At 49.3% G+C, this 26,839-nt stretch overlaps 1 protein-coding gene across 4 annotated transcripts; it reads left to right on the top strand.

Annotated features, from left to right (window-relative positions):
* Positions 1-1,294: 1,294 nt before the first annotated feature.
* Positions 1,295-26,124, top strand: LOC142896697 (SH3 and cysteine-rich domain-containing protein 2-like). Of its 4 annotated transcripts, XM_076038544.1 has the most exons (12): positions 1,295-1,736; positions 3,476-3,742; positions 11,487-11,823; positions 13,123-13,217; positions 16,315-16,399; positions 17,922-18,043; positions 19,444-19,513; positions 19,732-19,829; positions 20,839-20,927; positions 22,945-22,996; positions 24,517-24,654; positions 25,753-26,124. In XM_076038544.1, exons 2-12 carry the CDS (start codon positions 3,656-3,658, stop codon positions 25,849-25,851), a joined length of 1,272 nt encoding a protein of 423 aa, XP_075894659.1. In that variant the 5' UTR covers positions 1,295-1,736; positions 3,476-3,655; the 3' UTR covers positions 25,852-26,124. The 4 variants fall into 4 exon arrangements, with proteins under 4 accessions (XP_075894659.1, XP_075894661.1, XP_075894658.1 ...); XM_076038543.1 differs by lacking the exon at positions 1,295-1,736 and having other exon boundaries at positions 2,811-3,742; XM_076038545.1 differs by lacking the exons at positions 1,295-1,736; positions 3,476-3,742 and adding an exon at positions 6,023-6,109.
* The last annotated feature ends 715 nt before the right edge of the window (positions 26,125-26,839 follow it).

Genomic DNA, 26,839 nt, shown 5'->3' on the forward strand with positions numbered 1-26,839 from the left:
CCGATAAAAAATGAATATGTACGTATGAATAAATATATACCTATATTATTAACAAAGTGCCTGTTTTTTCCCCACCCCCTCTTTGCAGCAAAAAAGTGAAGGCGATAGGTGGCAGCAGTGAGCCGCTTTCGAGCTTTTCACCGAATCCAGTTGACTCTCCTCAGTAGTAGTTTTAAAAGGGTTTAAAAACAGTAGTTAAATTAGTAGTTTAAAAACAGGTCTATTATCGTTGATCAAATTTATTTCTTTTACCTTTGGATTCAGCGCCGATGCTCATCAGTTCCATTTTCTTCATGAGAGAACAGCTAAAGGAAGCAGCCTTTTCAATGTTCTACCTCGACTGAACTTCGCCAGCATTTTTGGTAGATCAGAGATTTATTCATTTTTTTTTTTTTTTAACACCTGAAGATAATGTACTCTTTTCACTTGCTTTGCACTATAAATCACCGCTCTGGAAACCTGCTTAAATCACTAATACTGCCTGGCTGTTGGATTGAACACACCCCCGGACAGGTTGTGCACTCTGGCTGCTCTTCTTTTCTCCCTTCCAAATATGTGAAAGATTTTGCAGGAGGTTAAATCCAGAGCTGTGGCTGCTGGCTATAAACAGGGGGCTAAGTGTGCTGCTTTCTGGACCCGGCAAGGCTGCTGGAATCCAAGAGAAAACGTTATGCTGTCAAAGTGAGTTCTGCCAGGCCTTGTTTTCAAGGAAAGTGAAGCCTTATTCACTTCTCCTGCCTTTGACCTTTTTCTGTTGCTTCTGCTTCACCTGCTGAGTCACACCTGGCGGAGCCGACGTCCAGCAAAATACACTCTTCTCGCTTGTCAGATGTGCTGCTGTTGATGTCGCTTTTTGTTTCTCTTTCTTTCCGCCTCCGTGACAAGTCACCGCGTGTCTTTCCAGCCGCCCGGCCTGCTGAGAGCATCAATCACAGAGACGGTGTGAGAGACACAGCTGCTATCACTCCGTCCGGCCTGTGAATGTGACACCTGGCGGCTCCGCCAAGCATTTCAGGGTCCCACGGGCACGCTCCTGTCCCGTCTCATTGTGCTTCAGTGTGCCACTGGGCTGGAAGTGTGTATGCGTGTGTGAGAGAGAGAGAGAAGGAGAGAGAGAGAGAGAGAACGTTGTGGTCCTCCGGTGGCTGCAGCTGAATGACCGCCGTCACGGCTGCTGGAATCCATCTTCCACCACGTGGGACTCGTTTGGTTCCCACCCATCCATCCACCCACCAACCAACCTTTTCTTTCCTCCTCCCTCGTCCACAAACCACAGTGGGGATGTGTGTGTGTGTGTGTGTGTATGTGTGTGTGTGTGTGTGTGTGTGTGTGTGTGTGTGTGCGTGCGCGCGTGTGCGCGTGTGCGTGTGCGTACGTGTATTGGGCAATGATCATTTTTGTGTTCCAGCACTTGAGGGATCATGTGGAGGATGAAGGTGGTTTTCTCGCAGGGGGAAGTCTCAGTGTGTGTGTGTGTGTGTGTGTGTGTGTGTGCCTCCTACAGCCATCCTCTGCATTACATTCTGTGTCACAGTGTGTGTGTTTTCAGTGTGTTGTTGTGAAGGCAGGGAGATCAGATCGCAGCCCCCTCCAGGACTTTGTGCCTCTGCTGCTGCCTGACAGCCTAGAGCCGACGCACTCAACAAACTTTTGACTTTGTCTTTTGTTGCCACTGTGTTCCCTTCAGCAGTCACTCTGCCATCTCTGCGGCTCCCGTGTTGAAGCGGTAATTAATGGTAAGCACGAGCACACACACACACACACACACACACACTGCCTCTCACCCTTTTGTCTTTATTCTCTATTTTCTGTCCCCCCGCTGACACATCTTGATACTTTTTGACAGCTTACAAAAAACTCTGATGTCAAACTGGGGAGGGGAATAATGCACACTCATATAGAGATTGATAGAGAGAGCGATGAGGGAGAGAGAGAGAGAGAATTAATTTAGAAATGTCTCTCTCGGTCTTCTGTTTCTTACCTTTTACCTCCTGTCATTTACAGTTGTGAGAGGTTAATGAAAAAACCAGCGGCTGTGACCACAGGTGTGGTTTTAATCTCCTTCTTCTTCGGTGGATGTGTGCTGTACACATTCACCCACAGGAGCCGGATAAAAAGCAGTCAGGAAATGAAATTGCATTTCAAATCGGTGATACCAATCCAGTGGCCTTATTTCCCTCCTGCTTTAAATAAATGATACCACCCCCTTTATGTAACAGGCACTCTGATGGGCAGTGTGCTGGACCCGCATGGCATTAAGCTCAAAGGAAGCGACAAATGTCGAGGAGCAGAGGATCACAGAGTGAAAAAAAGTGCAGGCTGAGAACTGAGAAAGTAGTTCAACTCGTCCTATTTGGCTGCAGACTCGCAGCTAAACGCTTTTCCAGCCTCCTCCACAGGCGGCTGTGATTTAAAGCTCCCCGTTCATGGCCGTTTTCACAGCTTAATTTTCCATTCTGGACCCAAGCAGTGCAGCATTGCATGATTAATAATCCATTCAGGTCTATAGGTCACCATACTTAGCCATCTGTTTACAGCCTCCTGCAAAAAAAAAAAAAAATTTGTTAGACCTTATTCGTGTTTGGTAGGTCATGAAAAACAAGGCGGCCTCAGAGGGCGGAGCCAACACCTGGTGGTGTTGTCACCTACCTTGAAGAAAGAGAGAGGTGTTAATGACCTTTGTGACGTCACAAATGGTTGGGTTTAAGAACTGAGATTAATAGCTCACCTTGTTTTTTTTTTTATCCCCTTGCAAACATGTGAAAGATCCAAACTGATTCGGGGAGTCAAAGATGCTGCTTGTAATTGTCCAAATATCACGAGTCGGATTTTACGAAAACAACCGAGGGATAAGAAAAAAAAAAAAAAAAAAAAAAGACTAAAAGGGATCTTCAGCTTTCATCCCTTTAGTCTGCAAATTGTAAGTCATATACTGACTCTGGTCCTAAATTGCTTCCCCGCCCACTACAATCCATCCTCATTAGAATGGGTCCTGGCACAGCTCGTTGTTTAAGGAAGAAGAAAAAAAAAAAAAAAAAAAAAGGGAAAGAAGCTCCCTGTCATGCGCCTCAGACGCACGGAAGGCGTGCCTCCGGTTGCGCTTAAATTCAAGTCTGTCCGCCGGCGGAGCGCGCAGTTGGCTGTGGCTTTGCAAGCAGGAGCAGGAGATCGAGCTTCTCGTTAAGTTGGCCACACTCCGCTGATATTTACTAATCGCCGGAGCTTTATGTATTATATTTGATGTTTTTTCAATGTTTTTGCCTTTTGGAGGTGAAGGGAGGTTTTGTGCCACACTGGAAGATGTGCGATGCGCATTGAGGGACGATCCTGCAGCCGCCCAGAGGAGCAGCTTTTTGCTGAATGCGCGTCCTTTCGAGGCTGAAGTGACATATAAACGGCGGATGCGTGTATGAATACGCTGTGATTTTTATTCTCCCCCTTTTCTTCTTTTTACTCTATGCACTGGTGTGCGCAGAGCACATGGCCATAAGCTGCACGCCGCGCAGCGCGCACAGCCAGCCGTCAGCCCCGTGGATGTGGAACCGTCTGTCTCTCCGCATGGCTTAACCCGGACCCACCGCGCCGACCGGACACACTTTGAAGGAGTTTTTCTGCTCTCAACTGTCGACCTCATCCCCGGCGCTCTGTGTCAACGATGACCGAGAACAGCGAGATGGAGAGCGGCGAGTCTCAGCTGCAGCGCTCCCCGGGCACCGTGTCCATCCAGCCGGTCGCATCCAAGGCGAGTAGCCGCCCATCAAACTCGCAGCTGCCGCTATTATTATAACTTGAACTGTAACTTTTGCATTGTTCTCTTTGTAACTCTGCACATCAGCAGCAGCCTCAATGACGAAGCCCATTTCCGTGTTGTCATGTTTTGATGTCATCTCGGATGGCAGCTGCTCACCGCTGCGGTTGTAGCGCCGTTCGTCCACACTGCGTCACTAGGTGTAATCGCGCACGTAAGGTCTGATGTCACTCCGTCCACCCACCCTCCTCCTTCTCCTCATCCTCCTCCTCCTCCTGTACGTCTCTTGTGTGTGTCCAATTCCCAGACACATGCACACACGCAGAATGGAGCCCGATCCTTCTTTTTCATTGAATTAAGCAGACATAACAGAGCAACGGTTGCAGAAGAGTCCTTTTCCAGGTCAGTGGAACTTCTGAAGGCGTGCGTGTATGGCAGGTCACATTTTTTTTTCTTCCTTGCTGTTTAAAAACATACATACGAGGTCTCATGTTGGTCAACATTTTCTTTCTCTAATGTTTTTGTAGTAATAACCTGAGTCTCTATCCCGTATCCACTCCCCACAAATGATCATTTATATTTTCTTGGGGCTCCGCTGTGTGAGCTGAAACACACACTTCTGGAAATCAGCCCCATGTGATGTCACAAATGGGAGTGATGCCTCTCCCGCTTAGTGGCAACACCACTAGCCAGGTGTTGACCGGCCCTCTTTAAAAAAAAAAAAAAAAAAAAAATCTCCTTCTAAACACGTGGAAGGTTCGACAAAGCATCGGTTTTTAGCAGCTAGCTGTTAGCAGAGGGCTAAATATGCAGTTTTTCCAGTAGATATTTTTTTCTTTTCGTTTTTCCTTCATTTAGTGATGCAATTGCTCCCTGCTGGAGTCCAGGATTTAAAAAAAAAAAAAGGCACCCACCAGGAAACGGGAAGAACACGGGATGCTCACCATTAACTTGAACCGCATCTACATTTTACAGCCTGTTGCGCAGCCAAAGAACGACTTTTCGTTTTGAGCGCTCGCTGTTATTCCACTTCATCTCTCTATTTATTCTCTATTACGGAGTGCGTAGGCAACGCGCTTCCTTGACAAGAGGGCTTTTTCAAGAAGCCCCTCCGTTCATTAGGCCACTAAATACTTCATTGAACTTTGTCAGAGCCGTGTGTTGTCGTCCTCACACTCACCTGACACTCCACCTGCTGATTGCCTCTGTGCCTCCGCTGAAGATTTGCATCTGAGCGAAGCCTTGTCTCTGGTGAGGCTTACACACCGCACCACCACACAGACTTAATCTGCACCACAGACCTCTGATTGGTATTCATACGGTTCACCAGCTGCTCTGCCGTCACCGCATCACGGCTCTCCCTCCCCCACCCCCTTTCTCCCCTCTCTCTATTCTTCTCCCTTTCTTTTTTTTATTAAAAGTTGTTTTCAAGCGGCACAGATTAATCATGTGGGCCCATTCAATCTCCGTGGCCTCTGCGCCTCCTCATCTCCCAGCCAATAGGGGGTGACACTGGGTGAATTCCAGGGGCGGCTCTAACCTTCAGCCCCGGCGTTCCCAGTGCGGTTTGATATTCAAAGGAAAGGTTAATTGGAATCCTTTGGCCTTTCTTTGATGGCTCTGGGTTCGATAACCCTCTCCCATTTGGAGGGTCGTCAGGCCGGCAGCTCCTCCCTCTTTTCTCCCACTCCCCTCCTCTCCTCAAACGTTGGAGTCAATTAAGACGTCGGGGGGGACATTAAAGGATAGCATCGCATTACACACAGGTGGACTCACCGTAAAATCCATAAACCAGTCCACCTATAGCTGCCCTTTAATCAAGATGGGTTTTCAAAAGGAATTGATGGTGTTTTTAATTAGATCAGGATGCCAGCAGCAGCAGGAGCAGCAGCAGCAGCAGCAGTAGAGTCACAGTCTGACGATCCATGAAAACTGCTGGAGGGGAAATTTGAACAGATCAGAAAACGGAGGAAGACGGTGCCAGGGGATTTAGGAGTGTTGGAAGCACAGAGCTTTTTTCTTCCTTCTTCTTCTTCTTCTTCTTCTTCTTCTTCTCCTATGCCAGACATATACGCTGGATCACATGAGAAGGCTGAGTGTCAATCAGACAGCAGATTGTGTGAGCTGTCTGATGGCTCGGGGCACTGCGGTATCCATCTTCTTCTTTTTCTGTAAGTGTGTAGAGCAATCTGACTGCTGAGATTGAGATAAGACCCTAAAGTCAGACCTTTTTTCTTTTTTCTTTTTTCTTTTTTTTCTTTACTCATTTGTAAGCTCGACCCGAAAGCCACAGACCTGAGGCTCGCGTCTCAATTCAGCCATGTGTCCTCCTTTACATCTTGAGGATTTTCTCTACTCAACGTGAGCACTTAAACACACGCTCACACACACACACACACACACACACACAAGCGCAGCCGGATGAGTGATAGGAGGTGACTGTTTATCGCCCACAGTGTGAAAATGAGAAGTTGTCTCAGCTCCAGAGCAAACTGACGACTTGTCGCACACGACGCAGCCGGCGTGCCAGCTTTGGCTGTTGTGTTCAGTTGTGTTGTGAGTGGAGGAGACGCTGGAGTCGCGGTGCTCCTCGACCACCTCGAGTAGTTTTGCGTGACGAGTTCAGCTGCTGAATTGTCCTCTTCACAAAAGCCCATTCCAAGCAAAGTGTTTTGGTTGCCAGAGAGTTGACCTTGTACTAAAGGCCCTTGCTTTCTTATTCAGTTATGCGTATCAGCACTTTGTGATGTCACAAAGTTAAATGATACCTTTCTGGATTAGTATTAAAACACCTCCAGCTACGTGTTGGCTACCGCCGTTCCGTTCTTTATTCATCCCTTTCCAAACATGTGGAAGATCCAACTAAGCATTGGCTTTAGCACTGGGCCACAAACAGAGGGCTAAGTTTGAGTTTGTTTTTTTTTCCTTCTTAAAATCTGTTGAGTGTTGGGTGTCTCCACTGGGGTCCTGATAAGAAAAAGAAAATCTGAAAATGGATGTGATATGCGGACTCGGAAGAACCTCCGATGCAAATGCATCTTCTCCAAACAGGAAGGAAGCAGGAAAAGCCACCACTGCATCCATGTAACGCTTCAACCATAATACTGCTCATTATTGGCATTTTGTCAAGACTTTTCTTAACAGAGCTCAACCTGAGCAGCTCATGACCAAATTCATTCCTGGTCCATTGCATCAGTTTTGAAACGTCCAAAGTTCTGGACCAATAAAGCCGCCGGTACAAGCCTCCACCCTCTGAGAACAAAGAGAGGAAGAGCTGAAAGTGGCATCAGGTGTGGCGGCACTGCGAATGCTAAAGTGTTGCAGACGCTCTGCTGTGCACTCGCCGATGATTCCCAATGTCTCCCCTTTCATTTCCTACCTGAGCCTGAAGGCCGAGTTAATCGTCCTACATCCCTTTAAACACCAGCCACATTTTCTCCTTAAAGTTCACCTCACGTCTCATTAACTTTTATTGTGTTTTTTTTTTTCGTCCCCCCCCCCCGGCCACGTTTGAGCGAGTCGGAGGGGGAGGGGCTTCGTTAATTAATGAAACACATCCGCCTCTCTGATGTCCGTTGATGTGACGGCAAAAAGGAAAAGAAAGAGAGGCGTGAGGGCTATAAATAGAGGAACGGTGGAGGCTGCGAAGAGCTAAAAATAAAACCCTTGCCTAAGAAAGCGTGTGTGACCGGCGGCGGCGCTTTGCTCGGCACGGCCATTGTAATCGTCTGGCTGGCTGTGCGTGAAGGGAGAAAAAAAAAAAAAAAAGCCAGTGAAGAGCGGTTGCCAGGTGGTTGAAATCCAGCCTGCAGTTCCACACGGCCTCTCCACCACAAAACAACCAGAAATAGATCCATGATGATGATGATGATGATGATGATGATGATAAGGTGATGTGCGTACACACTTGTGGACGTGTGACAGGGGCCTGAGCGATGGCCGCTGCACCGTGATTATGCATCTCTTATCTCACATCCAAAGCGGGAATGTCCTGAGCGTCCGTGCATAATGTCCTCAGCCCAGAGTGGTGACGTCCGCACATAAAAAGCTTTTCACGGGTCGTTTATCTCTCCGGTTTCATCGTCTCAAACGCTCGCTCCAAAGTGAGGCGCCGATCCTCAGCGCTGGTTTGGCTCGGCTCGTTGACCCAGAATCGGAACTGCGGCAAGTTCCGCGGCCCGGAATGTCCCAGTTTGTTGCTAAGTTTTGTCTTTTTTTTGTTAAAGTGTGTCGCTCTCTGAAGACGTTGGCAAAGTTGCCTGAATACGACATAACACCGGCCTTGCACTGCGTTGCGTCATGTTTGGAATGGAAGGTGTTTTGTGTGTCCCGCTTGTTGTCTGCTGCACCTCTTCACCCAAAGTGATGCAACTGATATTTTTATTTTATTTTCCTTACCGTTGAGAGGTATTTCACTCGAGCATTTTTTTGCGGATTGACCTTCAGAAGCCTTGTAAGACGAGCCTGAGTCTGAGTATCGACTCTGTGTTTGTGAAAGGCTCGCCACATGGGTGCAGCTTTAATAAAGTCTAGAAGTAAGAAGTGTATTGTGGCCGGCGGTGGCGGCGGTTTCCAGTGGCGCCGGGCTCGGTGTTGCTCCCTTGTTGAGATCGCTGGTCGCTATAAAATTATATATAACTCAGCCTGGCCTCATTAAAGCCTGATGGAGGGGAGACAGGGAGGCGTGTTCCAATCAAAAGTGTCATCAATAAATGATGTCCGCTGGAAACCACGCCGCTCTTCTTATGGAGCATCGATTTTTGGATATTTACGACACGACTCCGAGTGGGGAAGGAGGCCAAGGTTGGAACTGTGGCTTTTTCTTTGTCCGCCGGGGCAACAAAAAGCACAAAGAACGCCTGCTGCAACCTGGACCTTCACACAGAATTATGGTGCATTTTGCAAATTGTTTCACTAAACCTGAAATGAGCCAATTTGCCATACGTGGAGTGGAATTAATTCCTTGTCCTGTGTAGATTTTTATTGATAAGCGGGGAGCGAGATTGAGCCTCCTCCCCCCCCCCCCCCCGATTACCCCCCTCTGGCTTTGTCAGGAAATTGCAGCAGATCAATAACACACGCTGGCCCAGGTCATACATCAAATTCATGGGGACAGTCGGCGGCGCAGTGACTCATTTCCAAACGGGATCGAAGACATCTGCGAGATAAGTTTTTCACGGAAGCGGGCGCCCGCTGATGTCGCGCAGCCGACGACGCCCTCTGCCAAAGCTCCGACGGGAAGCCGACAGGCATCATTTTTTCGACTCACGCGCAGTCCAGTGATTAGATTGGCCGTGACGACGACACGTGTCACTGGCCGGAACTGTGACGGCCGCGCTCATCAGCGCTGAGTGAGACACCGTGGCTCTAACACACACACACACACACACACACACACACACACGCACGCACGCACGTAGAAAAAGCATCCTGAATTCTCAGGTGCAGCGTTAGGTAAAAATCACAAAGTGCTCCCTCTCTCCTCCATCGGTGGTTGTTATGAGATAATATGTTGTAATGGATCGTTTGCGGTGCAGCAGATGGGCTTGGCGCACTTGTAATAAAAGGAATAAATGAGAATGAATTCTCTGGGAATTTGGAAGTGTTTTTTGTGAGCAGTTTTAAGTTGCGGCAGGAGCCTCTTCCTCGTCTCCTGCTGTCTGTCGGATTCTATCCAGCTGATCGTCAAACTCACCGGAGGTCCGATGATCGGACGCTTCGCGCCACGTTCTGCCTGCAGTGTGTTAGACACTCTGTGACGTGACTGGGGTTGGGGGGGGGGGATTCGAGCATGAACGTCGATGCGACGATGTGGAAGGAAATGCATAAAGTGAGAAGCAACCACGTCCAAACATTCAAACCCTCAAAGTCTGTGAACTTTTCCTGAGTTTTTCTTCCCTCTTCATTGGACGCAATCCCAAACCCGCCGCCGTCACTCCTTCCTGCTCGACCCCCATCCTAAGAAGTTGCACGTTGACCTGGCCAGACTTCCAGTTTTGTTTTGTTTTAGATGGCCGACAGAGCGCATCACCACTCAGCACGAAAGAACAAAAACCCCTGAAATCAGCGGCTGTCATCGGCTGTCAAGTCACTTTAGGGGCTTTGGGGAAGTAAAAGGAAAAGCAGCCAGCTGAGACAAAGCTGAGAGTTCCTCTGTTTCAGACATCATCTGCTGACGGTCCCATAAAAACTCTCTATCCTAAGGATGCCAGGGTCTTTTTTTTTTTTAAGCCACGTTTTTGTTTACCGTAAATTAGCCCCTGCAGGACTCATATGTGTGAGGAGCCTTCAAAACTCTGCGTGTGGAGAAGATTCATGGCAGGACGCCGTTCCTTCCTTTTCTTTTTGAAATGCTAGTCGCCCGTGTGAACGTTGGTGAGCGCCGCTCGACATTACACCATCTGAAGTATCTCCCAGCGAGTACGAGCCGGAGAGGATGAGTCACTACACAACAACAAGAATCACAGCCTGTTTGTGTCATTAGATGCTTCAAAAAAAAAAAAAAACCTCTCGGCAGTTGTCGAGCGATAATGTTCTCCGTCATGTTCAAGACAATTAAGCCCTCGTTAAAGCAGCTGAAACAAAAGGCTTTCTGAGGGGGGAGGGCTCCACTGTGAAAACCTACAAATACACACACACACACACACACACACACAGGCCAGACAAACTGTTTTCATATCTTATTCCCAGACGCGAGTGAGCTGTAAACATCACGTCCCTGCAAAAGTGATTATGTTTGGCAGTGAGCGGAGCAGGCGCAGACGAGCAGAGCGACAAACTCGCTCGTTGAGAGGATCCGTCTCCTCGTCCGCCACCGCCACCGCCACCGCCACCGTCGACCCTCTTCTCCTTTCTTCTGCATGACACTTTAACAAACGGCCGCCCAACCCCTCTACACCTCTGCCCCTCTGCCCCTCCCCCACCAGGGAAGCAGCTACCCGATCCGAGCGCAGAGCTGCAGGGAAACAGGGGGCAAACGTGCATTTATCTGGCCAATCGATGCTGGTTGGCGTGCCAGAACGCTGAGCACACACACACACACACACACACACACACACACACACACACACACACACCTCCTCACCCTGGTAGTTTGGCTTTGAAAGGTTTTTGAAACAGGAGCAGGGGGCGGGGCAGGTGGAGGCGAGGTGGGGGTGACGGGGGTTGGGCGGTGGGGGGTGGGGAGCAGGTATTTCGGTGGAGAGCCGGGCTAGCGTCGCGCTAGCTGAGGCCTTCTGGCACGTTGTGTTTGTGTCCAGGGGTCAATCGGCTCCAACAGCCGTTGTGTTGGATAAAATGTCCGACAATTCTTATTTTTTCAGCCCATCTGAGTCTGCAACTGATGCTGCTGTGGAAAAATACGGTTCATTAGTCTCCCTGCGGCAGAGAAGCCTTATCTTGTCTCACCAGCGGCCCAGTGCACCACCTCGGGGCTGGACGAGCCCGTGTGGAGTGGAAGCTGCCACTGGGCGAAGGCATCGTGCAAACAGCCTTTAATGACTTGTGTCCTAATGAGGTGTTTCATGACCTGGTTTGTCAGACCAAGGAGGTCTGACCAGGAGGGTGGGTGGGGTGTCCACCTCGGCCCCTCCACCCACCTCCACCTCAACCCCTGGTTCTTACTGCTCCCAAATTGTGCTGCTGCTCTGCTGTTTACTCTCTTTACTGTGACCTAATTTTCCCTTTCTCTCTCTCTCTCTCTCTCTCTCTCTCTCTCTCTCTCTCTCTCTCTCTGCAGCTGGAGCGGCTGAAGCGCTCGCTCTCCTTCAAGACCCTCATGCGCAGCAAAAGCGTGGAGAACTTCTTCCAGCGCTCCTACAGCGACGCCCGCCTGCCGCCCGACTTCATCACCGCCGAGCCGGCCGAGCCCTCGCCGCCCGGCTCGCCTCCGCCCGGCGTGGACCGCCGCTCGCCTTCCCGCTCGCCCTCTCTCTCGCCCAACCCGTCCATCGCCTCCCACTCGCCCTCCACCTCCCTCAGCCTGTCGCCCGCCCGCCCCCAGGTCAACCACTGCTTCCAGGACCACGTCTTTCGCAAGCCCACCAACTGCCAGCACTGCAAGCACATGATCGTGGGTAAGAGGGCGTGGCCTCACAACCGCCACGTTGTTGCTGTTGTTTTTTTCCATTTTTCAAACCTCAACATTGGCCTCCAGGTTTCGGCAGGCGAAGAAGAAACGTTTCCCGTCCTGTCACAGGAGAAAAACATCGCACAGCGCCGCGGCCGATGTTTGACTTGTTGGGATTTATTGGCCTCCCGGCTGGAGGTTAGCTTAGCGTAGCACAAACAGTGCGGAGGACAGAGGAGGCCGTCTTTTAATAGTAAAAACCCACTTATCACTGTCCAGGGCTTCTTCTCGTCCTCCTTTTCTTCTTCTTCTTCTAAGATGACTGATATTTCTCAACCCTGCAACGATTAGCTAATGACCACCAAGCTACATAAACTGATTAGAAGCAGTTAAAAAGCTTTTAAATTATAAACTGGTGATGAACTGATTAAGTGCTTCTAATCCAATTAATTGGGGTAAAAAAGCCTTCATTTACACTCAGGTTCGTCAGATTAGAGCCTGTGGAGGCGGATGAGTCGCCACCAGTATGAACTCCCAGTCACCTAAATCTACTTCCTGTCACCGTGAATGATGAGGTGCTCCTGTGCCCGTGCCTGCTGTGCTTGTGCATGTGCACGGTGCTTTTAAAAAAAAAAATTTTAAGTGATGCATCCATCACCTGGCTCCTGCTGTGCTCTGCTGCAGCAGCGGGGGAACCTCTGAGTCCTTGTTAAGCTGACTAAGTAGAATCTGTTCCTCCCCGTTTTGAAAGGCAGTGTTTATCATTAAGCCGAGCCGTCGCTGTGATTGCTGTTTCTGCTCCAGCAGGCTTGTCGATCAAGGCGGCAAATTGAGTAATTTGTTTGCTTCCCGGCTCAAGAACAGGGACCGAAGCTCTGAATGATTAAAGTTGGTGGAGGGAGAAAAAAAATGACCTAAAGATCAACAGCAGTCTGGGGAAAAGCCAATTCCACGATTCATTCAAAGTGAAACACCTTCCAGCCGGTTGTTTTGGATGATGAAATGCTGATTGCGAAGTTGTTATTGTCGTGCTGATAAACTCCGCCACCGTCTGAGGGTCACTGTGGATGACCGACTCCTCTCCTCCTCTCCTCTCCTCTCCTCTCCTCTCCTCTCCACTCCACTCTTCTCCTCTCCTCTCCTCTCCTCTCCTCTCCCCTCCTCTCCTCTCCTCTCCTCTCCTCTCCACTCCACTCCTCTCCGCTCCTCTCCTGCCCTGTCCTGATGGGCAGCCAGCTGTGCTTCCTCTTTCCGCTCCGGCTGAATCCTCACGTCTCTAATCTCGTTCACCCTCTCCCCCCTGCAGGAAACTCCAAACAGGCGTTACGGTGTAAAACGTGCAAGATCGCGGCTCACCTGTGGTGCACCTCGGAGCTCTCCCGGCAGGCGTGTCACGGCAAGGTACGACACACGCCTGCAGAATGTGACGCGTCCCTCAGAGCGCCTCCTGGAGGAGGAGTGTTGTTGCTTCAGCTGGCAAAGGTCAGCGCAGGGAGAGAACTTTTTCTCCTCAAAGACTTCACAGGTTACACTTTCCAAAGCGCTCCTGATCCCCCTCCGCTCTCCTCCACCGCCACCGCCGCCGCCGCCGTGAAGTGAATGTTAAACGCTGCTTTTGATGCAACTTCTCAAGAAAGAAAAAAAGTTGCATCCTTGCTGAGGGCGCCGCCGATGGGATGGTGCCGGCCTTAAAGGAGCAGTTCACCCTGCAGGCTGACATTTAATCCGTCGGCTGCTCAGCCCCTCTGTGGATTTGGGCTCTGGCGACATTTCCGAGTAATTCTTGTAGCTGCTCGGCAGTTACACATATGGAAAGAATTCAACCCAGCGGAGGCCGACGGCAGCCGCAGACTCAGACAGTGTGTGAGGGAATAATGCAACACGTCCCCATATGTCCAGTGTGGTTTTTCGTGCTGCTGTCTGGAAGATGCACCAGTGCAATTTGTCTGAAAGCAGCGACATTAACAACATGTTCCCAGCTAGAATATCCAGAGGCAGCCAAGTTCATTAGTTTGTCTAGTTAGATTTTTTGGTTTTTTTGGTTTCATTTTGGATGATTAATTATGTGAGGCAGCACCCACCACTAGAATCTAGGCTGAAAAATAAAGAGTTGGTGTGGATGGTTGGTAAGATATGAACCTGAAAGCATTAGTCTACTCTCTCTCTCTCTCTCTCTCTCTCTCTCTCTCTCTCTCTCTCTCTCTCTCTCTCTCTCTCTCTCTCTCTATTTTGACTGGAAGGAGTGAAAATGATCCAGAAGTCTGTATTTTCATCTCAAAAGCGTCACTAATCTCTAATTTCATCCTGACAATTTCAAAAGCCCCATGAAACGGCGAAGGCGCGAGCAGTTTGTGCCGTCGTCGTAATTTGAATAACCTGAGCAGGGAAAAGAAAAAAGAGAAACTAGTGTTACCATGGCAATGTCGTCATAAATCTGGACCTGTTGGCAGTTTTCCATTTGAAGTATAAACTGATACGGGCTGGTTTCTATTCATTGTGTCACTTGTGTGCTGCTGTGCGCAGGTTCAGGGACGCCTACATGTTAATGTTCACAGGGTTACTACTGCACCTCTGTGAACTGTAATTCGTCTTTTACCCCTTCGGTAGAAAAAAAGAGGGGCGTTTCCGAAGTTAAACGCTACCATTTCCAATCGTGTCCTGTCTCATTTTATGCACAACACATTCAACAACCCATAATGACAAACACTTAAGAGCAACCTTGGCCTTCCCGGGGAAATCTCAATGTGAGTCCGACGGGGGCGCCAAACTGTTTTTACGCCGACATTTTTTTGCTCATTTTGAATTAGAATTCCGTGCGAAGGGCAGCGTTGCGACGCTCCAAGCACTTAAAGATAGGGTGGCAGATTTATTTATTTTTCCTTTTTCCGCTCCTTGCAGCCGTATATTTTGTATTTTTACCCTCGAGTGTAGGACGGAGGACATTAGCATGCGGCGGAGGGGCCGAAGCTGCTCGGCTACTTTGGATTTAAAAGCTTTTCGGTGGAGGATGGACGAGTCAGGGACAGAGAGAGAGGCTGAGAGATGTGATGTGAGCACCGATGACCCCTGGCTGGACTTCAAGGCATCACTTAATTCCTTTAATCTGCAACAGTTCCTCTTCCTCCCGGCTTTTTTGCACCCGGGTGGCTCATTTGCAAGTGGAGGTGAAGACAAAGAGGCGTCTGGAACGGTTGGAGCGCTCGGCCGGGTTTAACTCAGTGTGAAATTGCGCTCATTTTGGACACAGCGCGCACACACGCGAGTGCGACCGCGTGTTTGATGAACACAGTTGAGTGATTTTCTTGTGACTAATTTGCCTCGAGGAGCTCCAACCTTTTTGCTTCACCTTGTGCTTCTATTTCCTGGGTGACTGCATCATTTTGTTTCTGCAGGGTTTAGTCAAAAATATTTCAAAGTTTCTCCCTTCAAGGTCTTTTTTTTTAAGTGTAAGCACCCAGAAGTGAGAAAAGTCAATTTATTGCTTCACGCTTCAGAGGGGACAGAGAAATCAGCCTTTTGTGATGTCACAAAGGGTACTGATACCTCACAGATGCCTCCCCCCAGAACTCCGCACTTCTCTTGTCCTTTTCTAAACATGTGCAAGGTCCAAACATTGGCAGGATGCCAAAACCTAGCATTTTGTAGCTGGAAGCTGTAAACAGGTGGCTAAATATGCTGTATTTTGGAGATGTTTTTTCAATGATCAACAGTGTAATGATGCTCCACTGGAGTCCAGGATGAAAAATAGAGATTAAAAACAAATTGGCACAATGTGGGACTTTGATGGCTGCAGGGATCCAGCGGTGGAGACGGAGCTGCTCTGGAAGCTCAGTAAACAAGCTCCCCCCCCCGCCCGCCTTGTAGTGTGTTAGTGTTTACAGCCTGGAGCATCAGTGTCCCTCTGGGCACGACAAAGAGGGGAAATAAAAACAACATGTTGAGAGTAGATTGCGAGAAAATCAGTCAGGTAAACGGTTGCCAAGTGTTGAGTGAGCGCGTGACTAAACTGTCCTGGGAAATATGAGAGAGGAGGAGTGAGGTGGTGGCGGGACATTCTGTCTCTCCGCGTGACATCGAGACAAGTCGACCAATCGGGCGGCTCATCGGTCAGGAATGACGATTTACTGCCATCATTTCACCGCCGAAACTCAACGATCCCACCAATAAAAGAGCTCCATGCCTCTGCAAATGAAGTAAAGGTCCAGATAAATGAAACACAGACACACTGTCTAGTGAAGTCACCCTGGTCGTCCGTGATTATTATTAGGATTGTTATTATTATTCTTATCTGATGTTTTTGGATTCATATCGCTGCTAATTTAGGCTGATTTGAGTTTTGCTGCGATGCAACACACATCTTGACCAGGCAGGAAGTGACTTATCAGAATGCCCCCCTCCACCCACCTGTAGCTGAGTGTATGAACAGGAAGTTAAGGCACAAGTGAAAAGAATTCTCTCTCTCTCTCTCTCTCTCTCTCTCTTTCTTCATCTGCATCAGTCTGGTGCGTTCAAGCGGAACTTCAGCTCTCCGATGCTGGTCAACGACCAGCTGTCCGTCGTCAAGGAAGCTCAGCCGAGCCAAGGTGAGCAGACCTGGCCGCGCGCGCGCGCGTGTGTGTGCGTGTGTGTGTGTGTGTGTACGTGTGTTAAGGTATGAATGCACGTGTGCTTCCTCTCGTCCCCCCCCCGTGCGCTTCATTTCCTCTCCTCCTTTGCTCTGTGACGTCCTTGTCGCCCCGGCTTCTCTTTTGTTTTGCATGTGTTTTTTTGTTTTGTCGCGCCGTAAAAAAAAACAAAAAAAACAGAAGTGTCTCCATCTGCACCTGATGACCGAGCGTCAGCGTCACATTGCAAAGAGGAAGAACAAATTCAGCTTCTCTCGGGAGGCTGAATGGACGAGCTGCAGCGAGCGGGAAAGTACGTGAATAAATATTTCAACATTATCTTAATGTTTTCATATCTGTGCTTGTGGCTTTGACTGCTGACCTTCTGACTCTGCTATGCTGGATACAAGGACTCGCGTCTCTGAACAATTATACACCTGAAATCGATTTTAACTTAAGTTTTCTAAACTTGATTCCAAGTTTTTTTTTTTCTGTTTTGACGCAATTGTTGTCCTGGAACACCTGAATTTGTTCTTCCTTTTTCTCGCTTCCGTCCTTGAATGCTGCTGCAGCCCCTTTAATTAACCTGCAGCCCCGGCTACAAATCATCAGGATGTTGTTCTCGTCCAAACAGAAAATCTTTAAAAGCTCTCCGTAGGCTCGTTCTTCCAGCGGAAATATGAGTCAACGTGCGGCCTTTTAAAGCAAAAACATTTCTGCATGTGAGGACGGACGCAAAGCTTCTTGGGCTTCGGCTCTCCGGCCCTCGGTCCTGGAATCGATGTCGAGTGAGGCCGTAACGAATTGTTTGCCTATAGGTGCAGGAGCGGCGGCTAATTGCTTCAGTGGCGCTAATATCTCATCCAGGCAGCCGCGAGTGCAGCTTTATTGCCTGCGGATACGATCGAGCTGCAGCCTTCAGCTCGTCCCAGTTTAATTTCTCACCTATGGAGCAAGAGGCCTCGACCAGGAGCACTTAATGACTTCTTTCCTCCAACAGACACACACACACACACACACACACACACACACACACACACGGGCGCGTGCATGGCTGCATTAAAAACACAAACTGTAATTCATGCTGAGAACACAGAATGAAAATCCATCCGATAGCAAAGACTTTTTCTTCTTTCTTTCCAAAGATTTTCCACATTTTAACTCCACCACTCGCTTTTCCACTCGTCTGCAGCTCCGCATGCTGCCACTGGTCCCGCCTTTTTAAGCCGTAAGACGGCCCGCCCCCGTAAGGTACGAGCGCGCCAAACGAGCGCCTTGATATCTGCCTAATTTCTGGCCGCCATCGCGACTGAAGTGGGTCAGTGTGATGCGGGACTGGCTGCTGGCCAGGAGGTTTTATTTAGACACTGGTTGCTTCAGACTGGCACAGGCAGCCATGGCCGTCATCCAAAAAAACAGGCACGAGGAGCCTTTAAAGTGGCGTTTATTGAGGGAATGATGTACTGTGTGTGTGTCTGTGTGTGTGTGTGTTTGTGCGTAGTTTCAGAGGCGGCGCGGATGCGTGTTGACCCGGTGTACGCCGCCCTGCGCTACGGGACGTCCTTGGCGCAGATGAGCCGCTCCAGTTTTGGCAGCTTGTCAGAGTCGCCGACGCGCAGCCTGGTATGACATCAACAAGCAGCGGTTACATTCTGGAGGTGAAGGAGGTGGCGGTGGGGGGAGGCGGCCTGACAAGTCTGAGGCCGGCTGCAAACAAACGGCCGGCGCTCCGTCAAGTGGCCTGGAACGCTCGTCTAAACATTTTGCTGCTGCATCGATGCAGCAATGTTTTTTTTTTTTTTTCCCTTTTCCCTCAAGTGCTCAGGTGTGGACTGGATAAACAGCCTGAGAATCTGGCTTTGGAAAAAAATATTAGCTTCATACTCCTGATTTATGAGGTTCAGTGGGGGAAAAACAGCCCCACCTCTCCTCCTCCTTCCTGGTTTGGCTCAGCAGTCGACCACTAGGGGGCCCGTGGAGGCTAATGTCCAGCCACATAGTTTGGAAGCTGCATGAAGCATCGCGGGCGGGAATAAAATCCTGTGTCCCGGCCAGCCAGCTCTCCGGCACTCTCGTCCCTCCAGTCTCGCCCCCCCACTCGGTTGTTTTCTTTGGATCTGCCTGATGAAGCAGGAAACGTGAGAGTCCGGTAGCGCTGTGAATGAACCGAGTGGATGAAATTCTTGTGAGGCCACCTGGTGGTGAGATGGAAGGAGAGCGAGAGGACCAACCGCCTTTATGGAACGTCAGAGGACCTTTCAAGTTCTTTAACACTGTGCTCTGATCAGCCTGGACAAACACTGAGTGAATGCTGCAAAACTGCAAATTTCCTCATTTTAAAGGTCCCATTAAAAAAAAAAAAAAAAAAACACTCAATTTTTTTGAAAGGTAAAACTCTAGATTTCCACAAAACCTCATGTTTAGCCCTGTGTTTACAGCCCTCTGCTAAAATGCCATGTTTTAGCTTCTGAAACTGCTGAAACTTTGTCAGACCTTCCAGACGTTTGGAAGGGGACAAAAACAAAAGGTGGAGCCAACACCTGGCTAAGGGTGTGGTCAGTCTGTGTGACATCACCAAGGGCAGGATTCCAGTCCCACTCGCTCTGAAGAGTGAACTGAGCAACAGCAGAAGTCGAGGTCTGATCCGGTGACGGGCTTGTGGAAAACTCTGCTCAAGTCAAATTTCGCCTTAAAAATGGGACAATTTAATAGTGGAATCTTTGTTCCTGTCGAAGCAATTTGCCATGACTGACGTGAAAACGTTCCCCAAACTTCTGCTGAGGGAAGAAAAAAAAAATCAATTCAAAGCTCTCCTTGTTTCACACCCCTGAAGCATCCAGTCCACAGTGATGAGCCAACTGTTAGCCGCGTTAGCGTTGTTAGCCGCGTTAGCGGAGAGGACGTCTCACTTCATCTGTTCTTGCAGCACTTCAAATCACTTTAAGATTAAAAGTCAATTTAAAGTAGAATTACAGTAGTTTGACCCCCGACCCCTCTGACTGTGCGTGTCCTTGTCCGGTCAGGATGAAGGAGACGAGGAGGCCGAGCTGCGGCAGGGCAGCGTGGACGAGGAGATAACAGCGGAGACGGGAGGTAAACGGCGGCGGCGGCAGCGGCGCTCTGTGTCCGTGTCAGTGTGTCCCGCCTTCACCTGCTGTTTGCTGTGGTGTTTTTATTTTCCCCGTGCACGTCAGCGAGCGACTCCTACAGTGTGTGTGTGTGTGTGTGTGTGTGCGTGCGACTGATTGTAAAAGCATACAGGCCTGTTGCTTAATGGAAAGTTCTGCCAAACCTCCCCTCCACCTCCCCAGACGCTGCCACCGTCGTCAACACGGCCGAGACGGAAAAGGAGAAGGAAGACGAGAGCAGCCTGCAGGCTCCGCCCCCAGCCGAGGAGAGCAGCATCAAGGTACCGCCTTCTTTTTCCTTTTTTCTTCTTAAATCCTTCCAGGTCATGCTGCTCTCTAATCTAGCACACCAGATGGAACATTTCCTGATCCGTCTGATTCATTTCACATTTCCATGAAGGCCACGGAAAGTGTTTTTGAAAGGAGGAAGACTTTTAAGGGGCGTGAAATGTGATTGGGTGGACCTTCCCAACGGACGAGCCAGTCAGCGGCTGGTGAAGGTTTTCTATTGGTGGAATCAGCAGTAGTTGCCAGGAAGCGTCAGCCAGCGGTGACCTGAAGTGTGTTCAACGCTTGAAAAAGCTTCCAGTGTCGTCTCAGTTATGTTTTAATGTGCTGTTCTGATCAAACCTGCCGCAGTCACAATGTCCATATTTACAAACTAGCAGCTGCTTCTTTTTTTTTGTCACGGCTCAACGCTGGACTGCGGCTCCGCCTCTTCCTCTCTTAGAGGTCACTGACGTCACTGAGGTCAGCCAGCCAGACCAGTTGTCTCAGGCAGCCCAAATCAAAGTGTTAGCTGGATGCTAATATGTTGTGTACGTGTCTGATGGTGAAGAAGCACATCTGTTGCTGTTCGGTGAGGAAACCCATTAAACTGAAGACCAGTACGGACGTTACACCGGTGTTCTATCGTGCTCCAGTTGTTTTGTCATTGTGCGACGAAAGAGGTTAACGGGAAGTTAACGCGCTGAAAAGACTGATATCGCCCCCTGGTGTTGGGCAGGACAACGCGTTCCCGTGAATAATTCAGTTTTCTCAGCTGCATGTAAACTGGGACAAGAGAACTCCGATTAGACAAGAAAACTGAATTTTGAGCACAGCTCAATCGAGCTGTCACTGATCAGTTCTGGAAAACTCTGTCAGACCTTGAACGACGTAGATCCGAGCTTTCCAAGACGGATCGGCTCCACTCAGACTGGAAACCTCGGCGATTCGGCTGCTTCGTAACCATTGCTTTTTTTACCCTCCTGATGTTTTGATTTCCATCCCACTTCCCTCTCCGTCTAGGTGCCCAAGCGCATCGAAGTGCACTCCCTTCACACCTATGTAGCGCTCTACAAGTTTCTTCCTCAGGAACAGAACGACCTGGAACTACAGTGAGTACAAAAAAATTCAACCCTGAACAGTCTGTCAATTTGTGCTTGTGTGGAATCGTTTTTCTGCTCCCCGCTGTGAGTGAGAAAAGTCATTTTCTTTTTCCGACTGTGTGTGTGTGTGTGTGTGTGTGTGTTTTTTGTCCCCCTCCACCCACGCACAGCCCCACCCTCATGCATTTATTGTTTGTTTTTTTGTTTTTTTGCGATGTGTGTTGTCCTGCAGGATGTAACCGTCCCCACCATCTGCAGAGGACGGGGCCGTTGCGCCCTTAAGGACGTCTAATTATAAACTCCTCGCCCGTCCCTTTGTGGAGCTTACAGCCGGCCGTGTTCCCGGCAGGGGAGGAGGGAGAGAGAGAGAGAGAGAGAGAGAGAGAGAGAATGGAAAAAAAGGAGAGATGAAAGAGCATCAGGAGAGATGGAAGAGCGACTGTCGTACTGAGAGAGGAGAGCAGGGCGAGAATTTAAAGCAATATATATATATATATTTTTAAAAAAGTGAAAGATGAAAGAGGATGAGGGCAGACAAGGAAGGACGAAAGTGAAACCAAGGATGTATGAAGGGATCCTTCATTATCAACTAATTTTTTTTTTTTTTTTGAAGTTAAATGATCTACAGGAAGAAGGATGCAATGTGCCCCAAATGCAAATCGTTTCACTTCTCCTTCTGGTAAAGAGCCCATAGAAAGGGTTTGCAAATGGGAAGGAAGCTGATTGGTCAGCTCATATTCTGACCTGCTTAAACAAAAAAACAAAAAAATAGAATTGAGATGAGCTTTTAAAGATGGATCTCTGGAGAAATAGAATGGATATATACATTTTGCGGGGGAAATAATATATATTTTTGAAAAACCCCTGAGCAGAAATGCAACAAAAATGCAACAAGGACACCGACGGTGCGGTATCCTTAAATTCCAAGCCCACATTGAGCACGGCGGAGCTCCGACATCCTCCGCGTGGAGCCTCACGTCTCATCAAAGCAGCTGCGCAATCAGGCAGCGTTGGCAGCCGTGTGTGATGTGACAAGATAACAGTAATTCCCGGCTTATTTTGCACGCGGCAGAGTTAACGGTCGGGGCGTATAGAGATGTGAAGAGGCGGAGAGACGAAAGCAAAAAAAAAAAAAAAAAAAGGCCGAATCACACACACTCGCTGATGTTGCCGTTAAAAGTGAGCATGTACCCCATCAATATAAACCGCGCACACCATGTTAAAACATCGTGCTGCATGAAGATTAAAAGATGCATTTTCATGTCAGCCCGGCCTGCATTGGTCTGACTGTGTAACCCTGGGTTGTGTGCAGAGCCTTAAAAGGCTTCGTTGCATCTGGAAGCCGAGTCACAGTTTCACACATGTGTAGCTGAGCAGACATGTGGGTCCCATCAGAGCTGCTGGGTTTATGCAACTGCTTCCAAACTTTCTGTGTGTGTGTGTGTGTGTGTGTGTGTGTGTGTGTGTGTGTGTGTGTGTGTGTGTGTGTGTGTGTGTGTGTGTGTGTGTGTGTGTGTGTGTGTGTATCATATAGGGCAGTGCAGAGAGCAGCAGACACTCAGGGGAGGTGATGTACAGAAGTGCAATTAGGGCAGTCATTTATTTTTCCCCTGTCTATCTGGGACGACGATACAGTGTGTGTGTGTGTGTGTGTGTGTGTGTGTGTGTGTGTGTGTGTGTGTGTGTGTGTGTGTGTGTGTGTGTGTTTCATCCGGAAGCTTCAGCACCACTAACTCGCAGGCCACCTTGGCTGCAGATTCGCGACTCACGACTTGTGACACGTGTCTCGTGACTCCAGTCAGCAGCGGCTCAGTTAGTTTGTATTCAGGCCCTCCGTCCTCGTCCTCGTCCTCGTCCTCACTGGCAGATTTGTGAGCGTGTCTTTGTCGGTAGATGTTGTTGTTTGCGCTCTGCTCTTGGCTTTTTGTTTCTCACTTACTGCCTTCCCTCCCTCCTCCCTGAGTTCCTCCTTCCTGCTGAGGCCTCTGCTGCTTCATAACGGTTCTCTTGTCTCGACTCCCTCCAGTCCAGGCGATCGGGTGCAGGTCACTGACGACTCCAACGAAGAGTGGTGGAAGGTGAGTCACTAAGTAAAAACATTACTTAGCTTGTTTTTTTTTCCTTGGGTGTTCATCCTGCTTATCAAATCGGGCGATGACAAAGACAGTTTTCAGATCTTCAGATTCTGCCTGGCTATGATTCCTTTTCCCCCTGCAAGCCTCTTCAGAACACCTTTAGCCCTCTGTTTACAGCCTCCTGCTAAACCGCTGTTTTGTCAGACCGTCCAATATTTGGAAGAAAAGAATTCCAGAAGACCTGAGAGGGGGAGTGGTCACTAACATGGCGATAGTATGAGTGTGCCCTTTGTGACATCACATTGGGCTGGCTTCCACAAACTGCAGAGTTTTGCACAGTGGAATCAGTGAAGGAGGTAACGGACGGAGTTTCCGACTCCCTCAGAATTCAGAGACACAGACGATTGTTAGAAAGTAATGCGAAATTAAATCCTGCATAATATTGCTCCTTTAATACCGAACACCTGCCCCGTGTTTGCTCGGCGTGCGCGTGCACGCCGCTGAGGACCAAAATAGAAAGTCATTCTTTCTGAAAATGACCTGAACTCATTGGTGCTGCAGCCCTGCAGGGTCCTCACACACTCACTAAATCAGCCGTAGACCAGCCTGTCTGAGCCCACTGCAGTGTGTGTGTGTGTGTGTGTGTGTGTGTGTGTGTGTGCCATTGTGTTTGTGTGTGTGTGCCATTGTGTTTGTGTGTCTGTGCCTTTTATGCGTGTGTGTGTGGTGTGTGTCTGTGTATGTGGGGGCCTTTTTGTGCGCGCGCGTGCGTGTGTGTGTGTGTGTGTGTGTGTGTGTGGGGGCCTTTTTGTGCGCGCGCGTGTGTGTGTGTGTGTGCGTGCGTGTGCAGCCCAGCTGGGGAAAAGCAAGGACGTGCAGCCAGACTTTAAGTGTTGAGTGTGTTCATCCTCATTCTGCAGAGCACCTTCTCACTGTCGCAGCCTTAATTAAAGCGCCTGCAGCAGCAGCAGCAGCAGCAGCAGTCAGTCAGTCAGTCAGTCAGTCAGTCCGGCCGTGCAACTCCTCCGAACCTTCGGCTGATGTGTTGATTCGTGATTTGTGCGCTCGTCGCTAATGCGCAGCGTGTGAGTCACTAATGAACAACAACAACGCTGAGGACTCAGGTGGTGTTTGCTTCACAGACAGGCGGCAATCTGCTGCGTGAATTTGCTTCTTCTCTGCATTTCAAAGTCATTTCATTTGATTTCCTGCCTGTCAGAATGTCATTGGGGTTTTTTTTTTTCCCGCACCGACCTCTGATGACTTCTGTCTTTGCTCATGCGGGAGCGAATGTCTCTTGTTTCGCTGACCTGCCAAGCGAAACAATGATCAGCGAGCGCTCGTTAAGCCGGTCGCCGAGGGGTAATCAGGAAACATCTGGCTCATTAGCCGCCCCGCGCAGCGACTACAACGCAAACAAAACAAATCGGCTGCCGCACAATTAGTCCCGTTAGAGCCGTCCATTCAATACCCGTCCCGTCCCAAGCCCGTCCATTCAATCGCCTCTCCGTCTCCGTCCTCAGGGGAAGAGCGGCGACAGGGTCGGATTCTTCCCGGCCAACTTCGTGCAGAGGGTCCGGCCCGGCGAGAGGGTGTGGCGGGTGGTCCAGGGCACCGCCGGCAACAGGGAGAGAGGTCACATGGCCGTGAAGGAATCGCAGGTACACACTTCTCAAATTCTCTCCTGTGGTGAGCAAGATTGTCTCCTTAAGCGGTGCAGGTTTGGATTCTTCAGTCCGTCTTCTCAATAGCTGTGTTTCCGTGACCCCTAGAATTGCGAAAAACCTAAATATGGCAAAAGAAAACTGGTCATGGAAACAGCAAAACTTGGAAAACCCTCTCTAATATGGCTAAACGGTCTTGACACATTCATGAGGTGGTTTTTCAGACGTATCCATATAGAGGTACGTTGCTAAGGTGTCATGGAATCATTTTTTTTTTTACATGTACATGTCAGCGGACATGATGTACGAGGTCACGTACACCTAGGTTAGTTAAAAATTCTTACTGTTACTTTCTAGAGAGAGTGCTGATCTTCACAGACCTCTCCTCATCACGCTTCCCTAGAAGAAGAATCGTGCTGAGATTTCAGGGTCACAGTTCCACCTCCTCCTCAAAGGGTCTTCAAACTGCTGGAGCGATGTTTAATTTGCATCTCATTTGTCAAACAGAATTTGGCTCTGAGAGATGCAGATAATGATCTTGTCAGCCGAGGATGTGAATGGTCGACTGTGGAAAAATTGGACTTCGATTCGCCAGGTTGCCAGCAAATGTCTCAAAAGACAGAAACACGTCAGGTGCACCTGGTCCTATGGACCAGCGCCCCCTGTCTTTGAGCTGCTCACGCTGGAGCGTACGGCACGACTTCCATCCGTTCCTGGGTTCTGATTGGTCCTGGACCCTCTGACGCAACCCACTCTGGTTGCAGCGTCGTGGCCTGAGCTTCACTCAGCTCCTATTTTCAGCTCCGCAGTCTCGCTGGGAGTTTTTCTGAGCAGATATCGGATGCTTTTCTCCTGCAGGATCCCTGAGGAATAATTTCAGACTTTTATCACTCTGTTTCTCCTCTAGTCTGCAGATAAAGCCGCTCTGCAACTTAAAAAAAAAGAAAAGACTTTGACTACAGTTTGAGTTTGAAAGTTTCATTTTTCTCTGGTTATTCTTGTCACAAGTCTGCGGGATAAAAAATAGGCCAACCCTTTTTTTCTCTTCCTCTTCCTCCTCTTCCTCCTCCACCTCTTCCTCCTTCCCGTCTTCAGATCTGCGTGGGGAAACTGGAAGACGGTGAGCTATTTCTGAAGCTGAGCAGCGGGAAGAAGAGAGGGCTGGTTCCTGCTGACTCCATCGAGGAGATCTGAGGCCGGGAGCGCCAGTCGCTCTCCTCCTCCTCCTCCTCGTCCTCCACCTCCTCCACCCCCCTCCGCCGCCACTACACCCCTCCCCCTTCACCTCGCACCGGCTTCGGGCGCAGGTGTCGCCTCTGCGAGCGGTCGGGACCAAACACACGCTCGATAACTTTATTGAACCCACACGCACACACACATACACATACACACACACACTGAAGCTGCAGCCTCAGAAGAACAGGTGTGTTGACGTTGAGGAACTGTTTTCTGCAAAACAAAACAAAATGGACAAAACAATGTTCAGTTTGGTTCATATTTGTAAAAAAAAAAAAAAAAAAAAAAAAAAAAAAAGGTTTCAAAGTGCTCCCAAGGTGTCATTTCACGTTTCTCTGGTCCTTGGAGAGGATGCTGAGCCCCGTAATGAGACCACAATGCTTCTGTCACTGTGTGGATCCGCCCACTCCTCCTGACTCATCCTGTAGCTCCTTGTCAGGGACACTGGCTCCGCCCCACCGGGGGCCACACCGGTCACGTGGTGACGGCTCCAGTACCTGCCAAGGACGAGAGAAACGCCGCAGAGAGGAAAGAGAATCACTTGAAAGGCCTGGAATCCGTCCAGGAAGCTCTGAGTGGCGTCAGGCCCAGTTACGGCTGCAGAAGTGAGAAGATTTGGATTTGCAGCGACGGAATCAAAGGCTCTTTTTTTTCCCCCGCTGACGGTTCAGGGTCGCTTCTGAAGGTCCCACATTCTTTTTCATTTTCTTCCCCTCGGAGCAGCCAGGAACTGTCCAAAAAACAGGATACTTAACCCTCTGTTTACAGCCTCCTGCAAAAAAGGGCTTTGGTTTTTAGCTTCCAGCTAAAACTGACTCACAGTTGGACGTATTTGGATTAAAATCAAAAGCAAGGTGCTTTCAAGGGGACGGAGCCAACACCTGCCTGGATGTGTATGTGTGTCAGTTCTCTTTGTGACGTCACAAAGGGCCAATTTCCAGGATTG

Source organism: Nelusetta ayraudi, unplaced genomic scaffold (genome assembly GCF_046127955.1).
Source record: "Nelusetta ayraudi isolate G7.1 ecotype Tasmania unplaced genomic scaffold, CSIRO-AGI_Nayr_v1 ptg000057l, whole genome shotgun sequence".
Lineage (NCBI taxonomy): Eukaryota > Metazoa > Chordata > Actinopteri > Tetraodontiformes > Monacanthidae > Nelusetta > Nelusetta ayraudi.